Source organism: Impatiens glandulifera, chromosome 1 (assembly GCF_907164915.1).
Source record: "Impatiens glandulifera chromosome 1, dImpGla2.1, whole genome shotgun sequence".
Lineage (NCBI taxonomy): Eukaryota > Viridiplantae > Streptophyta > Magnoliopsida > Ericales > Balsaminaceae > Impatiens > Impatiens glandulifera.
Genome location: NC_061862.1, coordinates 67,096,233 through 67,109,778, shown reverse-complemented (window position 1 = coordinate 67,109,778; position 13,546 = coordinate 67,096,233). Strand labels below are relative to the sequence as shown.

At 31.4% G+C, this 13,546-nt stretch overlaps 1 protein-coding gene across 2 annotated transcripts; it reads right to left on the bottom strand.

Moving 5' to 3' along the window:
* Positions 1-8,668: 8,668 nt before the first annotated feature.
* On the bottom strand, positions 8,669-13,307 carry LOC124918776 (rhamnogalacturonan I rhamnosyltransferase 1-like). 2 transcript variants are annotated; one of them, XM_047458820.1, is made up of 8 exons: positions 12,447-13,303; positions 11,630-11,697; positions 10,921-11,009; positions 10,666-10,831; positions 10,269-10,558; positions 9,981-10,185; positions 9,358-9,515; positions 8,669-9,250 (listed from the first exon to the last, which is right to left on the bottom strand). In XM_047458820.1, the coding sequence occupies exons 1-8, from the start codon at positions 12,745-12,747 to the stop codon at positions 8,995-8,997; spliced, it is 1,533 nt and encodes a 510-aa protein (XP_047314776.1). In that variant the 5' UTR covers positions 12,748-13,303; the 3' UTR covers positions 8,669-8,994. The 2 variants fall into 2 exon arrangements, with proteins under 2 accessions (XP_047314776.1, XP_047314777.1); XM_047458821.1 differs by having other exon boundaries at positions 9,119-9,250; positions 9,336-9,515; positions 12,447-13,307.
* Between the last annotated feature and the right edge of the window lie 239 nt (positions 13,308-13,546).

The window sequence follows — 13,546 nt, the reverse complement described above, 5'->3', positions numbered from 1 at the left end:
TCAGTAGCAGAATAAATTAGATCAACTAATTGGGCTAAAATTTTGGGGAACAATCATACCGCTGTTTGACTTTGCAGAAAAATGAGTAAGATCATCCGTAGTTTTTAATTCTCCATCAAAGTAAAGAAGTACAGGTACTTGAGCTGCAATTGAAAACAGTTCAACAACATTACAAGAATTGAAAACAATTCAACAACATTACCATAACTGAGGAGTAGTTTACTGGTAGAGTTTTAGGAAATCCAATGCAACAACTTTTCCATAAGTTTGCTTCAATGAATTAATGGGATAAGAGCCCCTTATCCAATAGGTTCATTGAAACAAACTTGTGGACAATTCTTGACACATTGTATTTCCATGAAACATACCAGCAAACTCCTCCTCAGTGAGTATTTCGCGTGAGTGGGAAACAATACGCGCGAGTGAAATACGCGTGAGTGAGCTACACTATGCCAGCAAATCCTAAACCTTAATACTAGAATAACAACATAGTATTGATTCACATTCATTCGAATACAACCTAGCTAAACTATAATATATATAACCTATTGTTCATAATCACTAAAAACCATAAAATAAACATACCCATTTTGAGAACGAAGAGTAGTGGGTCACGAATTCAAACGGAGAGGTCTCATGGTGTCGTCGTAGTTGTCAGCTGTTGCTGCTGCTCATGGTCGAGTTCTTTAGGGGAGTACGGTTTGAGGGTCGAGTCGGAGTGGGGAAAGCGAGAGAAGAGAAAAGGAAATTAGTGATTCGTGGTTTTCTTATAAATTAGGGCAAAAAATTATATATACGATGAAAGAAAGGGAAATACCATTCATGCATTTTCATCTAAAATGTGTGAGTTAATTAACGTGTTTTAGATGAAAATGCGTGAATGGTATTTCTCGTTAATTGAAAGACGAGGAATGTCATTCGTGCATTTCATCTAAAATGCGTAAGTTGATTAACGTGTTTTAGATGAAACGCTTGAATAACAACATTGTTCCTTGTTGCTTGAGTTATGTTGTAAACCAAGAAAGCCAATATGCGTGATGATACACAATACGCGTGTGTTGGATTGTTCTTAATAAGCATAAATTATGATACTAAATTCACGTATTCTACACAATATACGTGAGTAATGTTGTAGTATGGTGTATCATCAAATTAGAGATGGCAATGGGTACCCGTATGCCCGATACCCGTGGGTACCCGATAGTCGGGTTCGGGTATTTTAAATCGGGTTCGGGGTCGGGGTCGGGCATGGGGAGAGGGAGAAGGTACCCGGTGGGGTACGGGATCGGGGATGGAGAGTGTGCGAAACCTAAACCCGATACACAATACCCGGTTATATTAATATTATTAATTTTTTTATTAAAGTTTAATGTGTGACTTTTCAAAAATGCTTCATCATTGCAAATGTATCATAAATATACATTATTTAATTTGATCTTATCCACACTTCACTCCAAACATAGTCATAAATACACTAAACTCCAACTTTAATTATTTTATATTCCCAAAAAACTATTTCTCTACATAACTTCAATTTTTATTTTAATAACAAAATATTACTCTCTCTCATAATTCTTCATATTCAATCTCTAATTTTTTTTCAATGTTCATTCTATTTTTTCTCCACTCTAGTTTATCTTCTTCAAGATTTACAAAAATGATGAGGTAGGTAAGTAATGCTTTTATTTTTATTTTTAATATTAATAATGTTAAAATTATTTATTAAAGTTGTGTTTCTTTTTATTCAATCTTTATAATCTTATAAGTAATTTAATCGGGTAATGGGGTACCCGACGAATCGGGGATGGGTATAGAAGTAGAGATACCCGTCGGGTTCAGGGTCGGGGTTGGGTAGTGAAATGAAAATCGGGTTCGGGGATGGGTACTTCACTACCCATCGGGTAGGGTACCCGTTGCCATCTCTACATCAAATCGATTAACTCACCTAAATTATAAGAAAGTCAACACAAGTAATAACTGATAACTAAGGCGTATTGTAATAAATCAACAAACCATAAATAGAAGAATATTCAGTATTACATTAATGATGATAAACCATCATAAATTGAAGAATATTAAGTATTGTTAACAAAAGTTTAAACAACTTCAAATTAAGTAAGCAAATGCTGCAAATCACAAGCAGCAATAGATTGAAGCAACCTTGTGTGAGGAACAACATGTTCATCCAATATTTATGACACAGCAGCCACTGTCTCAAATAGCCAATTGTCGGGAAAAATATCAAAATCATTTTTCATTGGTCGATTTCTGCTGTCTATCTCCAAATATACTATTATAGTTTTTTCGTCCCTTGGCTCAACAAATGGATTATTCATTTCTTTAATACTACCTCCTCTAGCAATTATTAACTCAATTAGATCTTGTTTGTAAAGTGGGAAGAAATTCCCTACAAATATAAAAATATAACTGTCGAACAGTTTTGAAAGTTGAAAAACAAACAAAATAATTTCAGTTATCAAGCAAAATAATAAAAGTCCATAGAGGAGGAATCAGACCAAACTCGCATTATTCAACAACCGAAGTCTGCCATTTCTAGGACCACATTGGGCTCCATGATTATCTTGTTTAACCTCATACGGTTCTTCATCAACATAGTTTTTGGTTTTCATTGATAATTTTATCCCTACACAAAAACAATTTTTATTTTAATTTAACAGACATATATATGAAACAAATCGTGTTAAGAGAGACTCACAATCAATTGTAAGGACCCATTTCCCGTTCAAAATTGCCTTCAATACTTTTTGAGTTCGGCCGCATGCACCATTAGGATCAGTGTAAGCAATAACATGAGTAACATCTTCTCTCCACTTCATAGACACCCTTGCACCAAAAGTGCGAGCAAATTGCACTATCAACAACTGTGTCAAACAATAATATCATGGTTATTACATTCAAAACTAGATAATATGGACATGGTCAGTGAAGAGAATAGTACATTATCTTCACAAGATAATTGATTGGGACATAAGGTCATCACAGGGTTTGTTGCCTACATATTATAAAAAAATTGAGTTCTGTTATTACATTCGACCGAATTCATCAAATTATCTTAACTAGGGTTTGTGAAAAAACATAAATATGAACATTTCAATTCAACATAACGACCATTTTATTGAACGAACTAGGGTTTAAGGTTTGTGGTTTCCTAACTAGGATTTTTATTGTACGTACCATTTTGTTGAACGAACGGATCAACCCGGTTGTGGTGGCGGTCGTGGCAGCTCCTGATCTAAATACATCAATATCCATCAATATAAATAGTAGAATATACATCGAAACCAAACCCTAAACCTAACCTAAACCTAAATACATCAATATCCATCAATATAAACGGTAGAATATACGTCGAAACCAAACCCTAAACCTAACCTAAACCTAAACACATCAATATCCATCAATATAAACGGAAGAATCCAAAACCTAACCCTAAACCTAAATACATCAATATACATCAATATAAATGACAGAATATACATTGAAACCAAAAACATAAACCTAAACCTAAACCTTAAGCCCTAAATTCACCTGCAGAGACGGACGGAGGACGGACGTAGGAAGGATGGAGGACGAGGAACGATGATGTTGAACGAGGTTGATCGATGATGTTGAACGAAATTGGAATGGAAAGTCGGCAGTTTTGGAAGTCTTGGTGGGAGGGAGAATTGGGGGTTTTGTTTTAAATTAGGGTCAAAGAGTTATATATACGACGAAGGACGAGAATCACCATTAACGTGTTTCATCTAAAACGCGTGAGTTGTTTGACGCTTTTAAGATAAAAAGCGTGAATGTCAATTCACATAAATTAAAAAACGAGAATCGTCATTCATGCGTTTTCATCTAAAATGTGTTAATCAACTCACGCGTTTTAGATGAAACGCATTAATGGAAATTCTCGTCAATGAGCGTAAAATCTGGCGCCCGAGGGGTATTTCTGACATTTCGCAGGGCAAAAAGGCCCTTTTTGCCAATATTAGTGGGCGCGGTCCATTTTTAGAATTTAGCTTGTTATGGGGGCCATTTCATCAAATTTTCCCAGGACTGACCGGTCAACCATAAATTAACAACTCAATTAATTTACTCAAATAAATTGGATCGCGCGTTATGGTTATGGTTATGGCGTGAGGATCGTGATTTGAAAAAACTATGTTTATGTTTATATATATATATATATTTGTAAGAAATTAATTTAAAAAAAGTTTAAATTATATAAATTCAAGGTGACAAGTTTATCAAGTTTTATATTGATTTTAAAATATAAAACTCTATTAATTTAGTTGGTTAAAGTATTTTACCTATGAGTAATGATATATACAGCACCTTTATACAGTACCTTCGCATAGCACTTATCTCATTTGGAAAGAAATAGAAAATATTATTCTCTCTTGTATTTTTTTTAAGATATATTTTCTCTTTCTTTTCAAATGAGGTAGGTGCTGTATAAGGGTGCTATATGTATCATTACTCTTTACTTATATTATTGGTTGTAAGTTTTAGATTTATATATATCATTTTTAATCTTATTTTTTAATTTAATCGTTTCAAAATTTAGTGGGTCAACCCGCAAATTAATAATACGCCCCGTTTACTCCAACAAAACTAGTTATGTGTTGTGGTGCGATAATCTAGTGATTTGAGAAAACTGTGTTTCTATATATAAATAATAAAAATTAATACAAAAATTTGAAATTATATAAATTAAATGTCACATGTTTATCAAATATATTAATTTTAAAATATAAAGCCTTATTTGCTTAGTTGATTAAAGTATTGCAATTATATTGTTAGGTCGTAAGTTTACTATTTATATATGTCATTTTTAATCTTATTTTTTAAATTTAATCCCTTCAAAATTTATGATCAAGTCAATACGTCGTAAAAATGGGTTGTGTGTTGTGATTCGAGTACTTAGTGATTTGAGAAAAGTGCGTTTATATATATATATATATATATATATATATATATATATATATATATATATATATATATATATATATATATATATATATATATATATATATATATATATATATATATATATATATATATATATATATATATATATATATATATATATATATATATATATATATATATATAATAAGAAATACAATTCACACGTTTATCGAAATTTATATTGATTTAAAAGTATAAAATCTTAGTTATATTGTTAAGCTGTGAGTCAAGACTTTATTTATATATATATATATATTTTTTTTTAATTAAATATAATCATTTAAATTTTATGGGTGAATCAACCCGTAAATTAACAACCCGACCAGTTACTTTAACCAAATAGGTCGTGCATTGGGGTGCAATTACTCCCTCATATGGAAAAAAAAAGCATTTATATATATATATTCTAGTAATTTTACATTAGATAGTTTGAAAATCTTGGCTTGTTTAGGTATTATTTGGAATAATCTTGTTCTAAGTATAAAAGATCAAAATGTTCTCATCTTAATTCAATATAAAGTCAAAATTTTGGTTACATTTATAGATTGTGATCGAGGTAATATGTAACAATGGTTAGATAAGTATAAAAATCAAAATATTCTCATGTTTATTGAATAAAAAGTCAAATTTTTAGGTACATTTATTGTTCGAGATTGTGGTATATGTAACAATGTTAGATGAATACAACACAAATTATTTTTTATTAATTAAGAAAATTACAATTTTAAACAAAATTATCTTCTTCTCTATTGTACAATATTGTATTATCGTTGTTATGTTATTCAAAGAATGATATGTGTTATCAAAATTATCTTCTTCTCTATTGTACAATATTGTATTATCGTTGTTTAGTTATTCAAAGAATGATATGTGTTATCATGATAAGTTAAGTTTATCTAAGATATTGTTTAGTTATTCAAAGAATGATATGTGTTATCATGATAAGTTAAGTTTATCTAAGATATTGTTTACGTAATACAGTGAGAAATTTGATGTAATAATTCTAAAAATAGTCAAAATTTACAAAATGACCTAGGCTCAATTAGGGATGGCAACGAGTACCCTACTTGTTGGATAGTGAAGTACCTATCCCCCTACTCGATTTCTATTTTACTACCCGATCCCGACCCCGAACTCGACAGGTATCTCTATACCTTTCTCATTCCCAATTCGCCGAGTACCCGATACCTGACGGGTACACCATTACCCGAATAAAATCTAAATTTATATATTTTACTATACAAAAATACATTGATGAATAACTAAACAATAAATAACTTTAAAGTAGTAATATCAAAATATAAAAAATAAAAACATTATTTACCTATATAAAATGTTATAGATGTCGAAAAACATAAAGTTGTTACTATAATTGAAAAAAAAAATATTGAAAAATATTAAGAGATGAAAATGAAGAAGGATGAGAGAGAGAATTTTTGATAAATGAGGATGAAGAGATAAATAAAAGAGTGATTAAGGAGAAAATAAGTTAAGTATAGGAAATGATGAAGTGTGAATAAGATCAAATTAAATAATGTAATTATTATATAGATAATGAGGGGATGTGAAAAGTAATATTAATATTTAGCAATAAATAAATATATATATATATATATATATTAATATAGTCAGTACTGTGTATCAGGTTTAGGTTTCGCACACTCTCCATCCCCGACCCTATACCCGATCGGGTACTTTCTCCCCTCCCCATACCCGATCCAAACCCAATTTTAAATACCCGAACCCGACCATCAGATACCCACTGGTATTGGCATAGTGTACCTCATTCTTAGGCTCAATACATTTTGGGCATTTGAAATGATCCCTTTGCTCTTATTTTTTTCTTTTTTCTTCTCTTTTTTTCTCTTCGTTACGCAAACTGATTTCCCCTTCTTCTCTTCTCCGTCACCGCAAACTGCAGATTCTTCTCTTCTTCGTCAACGCAAACTGCAGATTCATTTGGAACCGCGAACTCCCTCATCTCGACGACGTCTTCAGCCTTCAGCATTAAGCATTTCCGACGCCTTCAACGCATCCATTATTCATGTGAGTTTGTGTTTTTGTCGTTTTCTTCATTCCCATTTCTGAGTATGAATGGTTTTATGGTGAATAATAGTTTGTATGAATAGTTTTAGGGTTTTAGGATGAAGAATAGTTTGTATGAATGGTTTTAGGGTGTGAATGGTTTGAAATAGGTATATTATGTTGACGCAAACTGCACTCTATGTAGACACAAACTGTTTTTAGGTGTGAAATAGGTATATTTTGTATATAAATTTCACTTTGCTTTGACACAAATTATTTATAGGATATGAATGGTTTCTAGGTATATTATGTGAATGATTTTTAGGATGTGAAATAGATATATTATGTATATTTCGTTACGCAAACTGCACTTTTTGTTGACGCAAACTCCACTTTTCGTTGATGCAAACTGCACTGTGTTTTAACTAATCTAACAAACTGTTTTTTTTAGATGGCGCCAACCAAAACCATTAATGAGAAGTTTTACTGGCGTGTTTTATGGAAATCCATCAGCACCAACTTGACAATGATAAATGAGAAGTTACTTATCTTGATCTTTTAGATAAAGCTTTACAGACTCAATTTCAGTATCTATTCAAAGCCTCGGCCGTATTGTTCTTAGGAACTAATTCCATCAGATGCTGATTAGGAAAAACAATCTCATTAAATAACATACTCATTGATTCAACGTTTGTTAGAGATCTAATTCGACTACTTGATGGAGTCAGAGAGAGATCGCATTGCTGCGTTGTTTGGAGAGTCGAAAATGATCGTGGGGAGGAAATAAAGAAAATAATAAAAAGAAGAAAGGAAAATGGGCAAAAGAGTTATTTCACATGCCCAAAAGATTATTTTGGCAAAAATTATTGGGCCTGAGTCATTTATGGAATTTTGACTATTTTTTTTTTTTGGTCAATTTCATCCAATTTCACATATAACTTGAAAATAAGGGCTTGTTTGATGTGGGATTGTTTGGAATAATCTTATTATTATAAAAGATCAAAATGTTATCATCATCATTTAATATAAAGTCAAAAAATTTGATACATTTATAAATATGAGGTTATTTGTTAGAATGGTTAGAGAATAAAAGAAATAAAATAAACACAACGAAATAGTTAAAATTGAAAATTGTTTCTTAATTTACTTTAAACCGCAATAGTTTACTTTTATAAAATATTATTTATATATATAATTAAGTATAAAAGTAATAATACATAAATAACATTAACAAATTAATTACATTAGTTAATTTATTTAAATAAATAATATATTTTTTTTATTTGTAAATATAAATCTATTTTTTTTAAATGTAAAAAACTTATAAAATATTAAAATCAAAATAATTATAAACTTATAAAATAGTAACATCCAAAATCATTAATCAAGATATTTTTATAAAATATTATTTATATATATAATTAAGTATAAAAGTAATAATACATAAATAACATTATAAAATTAATTACATTAGTTAATTTATTTAAATAAATAATATATTTTTTTTATTTGTAAATATAAATCTATTTTTTTTAAATGTAAAAAACTTATAAAATATTAAAATCAAAATAATTATAAACTTATAAAATAGTAACATCCAAAATCATTAATCAAGATATTTTAACTATTTTAAACTACCTCTGCATAATAAGTGAACACTAGAAAAAGAAAAGAAAAAGAGTTGTTAATAAACTAATTCATTTAAGAACAACCTGAACTAAGTGGAGTTCAAAAAAAAAACTAAGCTAGTGCATACCCAAAGGTGACTACAAGTGTATAATATAATGTATCAATCAAGGCATATAAACTAAGAATGGTCAATTTTTGAATTTTTGAACCCTCTCAAATATATATACTCAGCAATGTGAACTAGCAAAATTCAATGCTTGGGTAAAATTTTCGAGTCTTGAGGAGGCCAAATCGACGACAGCCCTTCACTCAAACCTTGGCAGTATTCCCATGTGGAACAAAACAATCCTAACTTCGGTCTCCTCATATATACATCACATGATCTGTCTCTTCTTCTTGTTGTAGTAAGCATTCTTGAGGATTGGCGTGAAAATAATCCTCCTCTTTCGGTCTCTCCTTGATAACAACACGTTTTCTAGGTCTACCCATTCGCCCCGAATGTGCTTCCTTAACCATTGATGAGAATGAGTCCCAGCTAAGTAGCCCATTACTATATCTGTCCATCAAATCAATCAAAACCTTCCCGTTCAATTGAATTGTCTTCTTGAACCCTAAATATCTGGAAAAAAAAAATGTCTCATTGTAAATAAAACAACCAACCAGACATGTATACATATTCTTCAAATGTCCAAATCAAAATGTACCAGTTATTATTTATTTACATGCCTGCGATGTCCTTCAACAACTTTAGCCATGTTTCCGTCATAAGTTGGTATGAATATGTCGCTTTCAAGAGATACCAAATAGTCTAATGCAGCCATCTGAGAAGAATGGTTCTGGAAAACCCTCAAGTCTGAGGATTCCAAAAGGGTTTCCTTGTTCACCTGTTAAAACCATACAACAAAATTTGATTTCATGCTATAACCATTATTATTAAGAGCTTGTTTGATGTAGGATTACTTTACACATAATCAGATTATTTTTTATAAAATTGTTTGATGAAAAAGGACTCTAACACAATTTCTCACCGTCGTGATCATCCTACTATAACAAAGGTCGAACCTGAGACACCCTCTTAGGTATTGAGCTACCATGGGTGGGTAAGAACTAAGAACTAAATTCAAATACCTTTACTTTATTTGAATTAAATGACTAAACCTTTGTTTATAATATTTTTCAAATTTATAAAAAATAAAGTACAGGGTCTTTTAGGGTCTTTTAGTTGATGAATCGCATGATTTGGTTGATCAAGCAATTTATGATGGGATAAGGAGTTACTACTTGGAATTAAATTCAAATAACCCTTCATCAATCAAGGTCTAAGTTAAGACAAGAGTTTGTTTGCTAACCAATTGGGGGAAAGTGGCCGCCAAGCTTTCCATTCGTTTTTGTCCACCGTAGATTTCTCCAGAAGCAATGTAAATTTGATATTTTGGATTAATATCAAATGCCCTCAATATTAAAGCAGTCTCTTCAGGTGTCAATGGACATAAACCTTCTCTCCTTTTTATCTCAGAATCTATCACTTTCTCCTTCCACCATGGATAAGCATATCTATAAACACAGTGAAAACAATGTTTGGCCTTAAATTTAAAAAGGATAAATAAATAAATAAAGGAACAGTGATATAACATTACCTCATTCGAGTTAATTCATCGACTTCATCGTTTGTACAACCACGAGTGCAACCCGAAAAGGCTAGCATGTCGATTTCATATCTAAGATGGAGGACAACAAAGGGTCCATTCTTCTTCAGAATCTTGACAAGCTTTCTACCCAATTCCTCAATCCGAGATGTGAATCTCAAACCTCGGAAATTCACCATGCAACGTAACTTCTGAATCTCTGGCGCCAGCCCATTATTAGCTAGTCGCGAATCAGTTCTGTTCAGATGAACAACTTTATACTTCTTCACTAAAGGAAGAATCTGTTAAACCATATTATCTTCTAAGTCAAGTGTATTAAGAAAATGAAAAGAAATATACATAAATATATACATATAAATAATTAGACGGTTATGGTTCAAAAGCCGACCTCCTTTTTGTAGTAGGATATGTCTGACCAACTAATGGGTGGTAAGGAGTAAACTTTTCCCACTTCCACTCTCCGTTTGAGCCTTGGAGGTAATTCTTTTAGTATTCTAACCTCACCCCTCAAAGAGGTAATAAAATGATCAACGTCAAATATATCTTGGAAATCACTGGTGACAAAAAATGAGATAAAGAGCAAGTGTAAGGATTATGAAGAAGAAAATTTCAATGAGAAAAGGAAAGAAACGAAGAAGGAAACCTTGGATCAGCCCAAAAGGAAGTTTTATCTAGCTCTGGGACAATAAGTGTGACATTCAAATATCTTGCAATAGTGACCATATCGCATATCTGCATGAAACAAGAGAAGCAACTCATATAGAGATTAAGATAACTTATTACTTAATCTAACATATAAGTGCCTAGTTAAATACTTAAGTTCATTTGGTAACTATTATCAAATAAATCTAGAATTCCTAGTAAATGACTTAACTCGATAATATAGTCCGAACATACAAAAGAAGCAGCTTTAAAATTAATAAAACACATCATTATAAGGGTAACATATTCTTTAACTACTTTTGTGGAATTAATTCATCCTCTTTTTTCAGGGGTTTCATAATTGGACATTGAACCCTTTACATATGATGGGTTTCACATTTTATCAAATCTACTTATATATCAAGTACTCAAAATTCAGATACTTACATTTGCTTTATTCAGCATTTAATTTTTAGACACTCAAAATTCAGTATATAACATTCAATACTTAATTTTCAATTATCAAATCAACTTACCTACCAAGTACATAAAATTCACACATTTTCCATTTAATTTATTTTCAGATACTTAACTCATTCAACACTTAAAATTAAGTATTCATTCAGCATACAACACTTAATTTAATGTTCTATCATATGCACCTTTAAGCTTATTAAAAATCCAAAAGAAAAGGTTGCCAGTCAACTTACTGCTGCTCGCATTTGGTTGAGTCCTCCATTGCAAGAAACCATGAGATAACCATTATTCTTGTAGATTCCTGCAATAATATTCTCCAATTCTCAGTTTTGGTGGCTTTCTCAGCAAAAAAAACATTCAAAATGGAAGAAAAAAGGGAAAATTTATACATGATACCCATATACTAGTGTAGCATTCTATACTAATAGAGGAGCAAAATTGCAAGTAACCTTTTTTTAGTAACAAATTGTAAAACAAATCAAACTGTCAAATTAAATGAGATTTATTAGCATAATAACCATTTCGTTTACTCAAATTCCATAAAAGGGAGAACCGTGCAGGGGAGCACACAATTTAAATAAGCATAACTAATTTTATTTTGTAAACAGGGTGACTAATCCTTGAAAGGGGCTAGCACAACAATCCACTGTCATGGCTTCTCACTTCAATCTAGTGTTTTCAGTGGGAATCGATCCTTATACCTCATGATAGAACTATCAGTAAATATGTATTTTTGCCTCAATTCTAAAGGTTTCATTTATAAATATGCCCAAATTCTTCGAAATGGAAAAACTAAAATAATTTAAAATACTCTATTGCGCAGATCGCAAACACTAATTTAAACAGTAGAGGATGAACACAATTCATACCGGTATTGTTCATTCTTTTATCCTATCATCTATTGTTTGTGATCACTCAACAATTAATTCACTGAAAAGATTGATATTGAATGCTAATAGTGAAATGAAGACAAAAAACTGTAAGCTGCAAAAAAAGATGAAGAATAAAACAAATAGTGAGCTAAGAATAAAAACCTTAATAAAAACTCACTTTTTGGAGGAGGAGAAGTTATGTGAGGAACAGAGGACAAAGTATCATCTGAAGAAGACACATCAGAATGACCAGAACAAGAAGGCCAACTTTTCAATAGTCTAGGTCTCCATGTTTCATCCAACGCCATTAGTTGAACCAAACCAATCCACAGTAACATCGTTAACAAGACTCTTTTCATCCAAACCTTCATCCCAGCCCTAAACACAATTTGATTCGACTTCTCCACAAAAATCATATTCACATTCAGTGTTTCCTCTCTACATTTGCATTTCTCGTCACCTACGATTAGTCTGACCATTTTGATACCATCAGCAACCGTTTCAGCCTCCCCCGCGCTCTCTCTTGATGAAAGACGTTTTTAGGGCTGATCCGAATATTTAAACCCTAAATATGTTTGATAAAATAATATTCCCTGTAAAACTGGTGAATCCTAACCCACGAACATTGATGAATTATTTTAATTGTGGGAAAAGATATACCAAATCCACCAAGGTGATGACTGATGATGAACAGCAATTTCAATAATTGATCATTGTTTGATGAATCGTGAGTAGTATAATACACCTAGAGAGAGATCTGAAAAGAAAAACCTCAAAAAATGGCCGCATTCATCCAATCCAGCGATGATTTGATTAGACCAATAATAATAACATTCTACTCTTCGCTCGATTTGCCACCAAATTGATAGGTATCACTGTGGAATGAAATCTAAGAAGAATGCGACTAAGAACCGGAAGCAGATTCCGACAATGGCCGATGGCCGCCGGGAAGCAGAATGGATGAATTCTGCGTAAGAAGTAGAAGAGTGAAAGAGAAGTCGTGGAGAGAAAGAGAGAGAGAGAGAGAGAGAGAGAGAGAGTGAGTGGGGGGAGTAGTTGGAAGGAATGAAACCGGTATTGCCCTTCAATTACGGCGTCATTGGTAAAACTTATTTTAGTTTTAACCTAAAGTTATTTATTTAATTATCATATACTAGATTATTCTATTTGTTTTATTTTATATTATATTATATGACCGATTCAAGAGGTAATTAAGATGACTCCAATAAATGACTTGTTAATAATGTAATATGAGAAATAGTCAAACTTATATATATA

Coding starts and splice junctions, on each gene's coding strand:
- LOC124918776 (XM_047458820.1), bottom strand. CDS start 12,747: ATGGTCAGACTAATCGTAGGTGACGAGAAATGCAAATGTAGAGAGGAA. Junction 11,698..12,446: donor AACTTCTCCTCCTCCAAAAA/GTGAGTTTTTAT, acceptor ATATTATTGCAG/GAATCTACAAGAATAATGGT. Junction 10,559..10,665: donor TATCCTACTACAAAAAGGAG/GTCGGCTTTTGA, acceptor ATGGTTTAACAG/ATTCTTCCTTTAGTGAAGAA.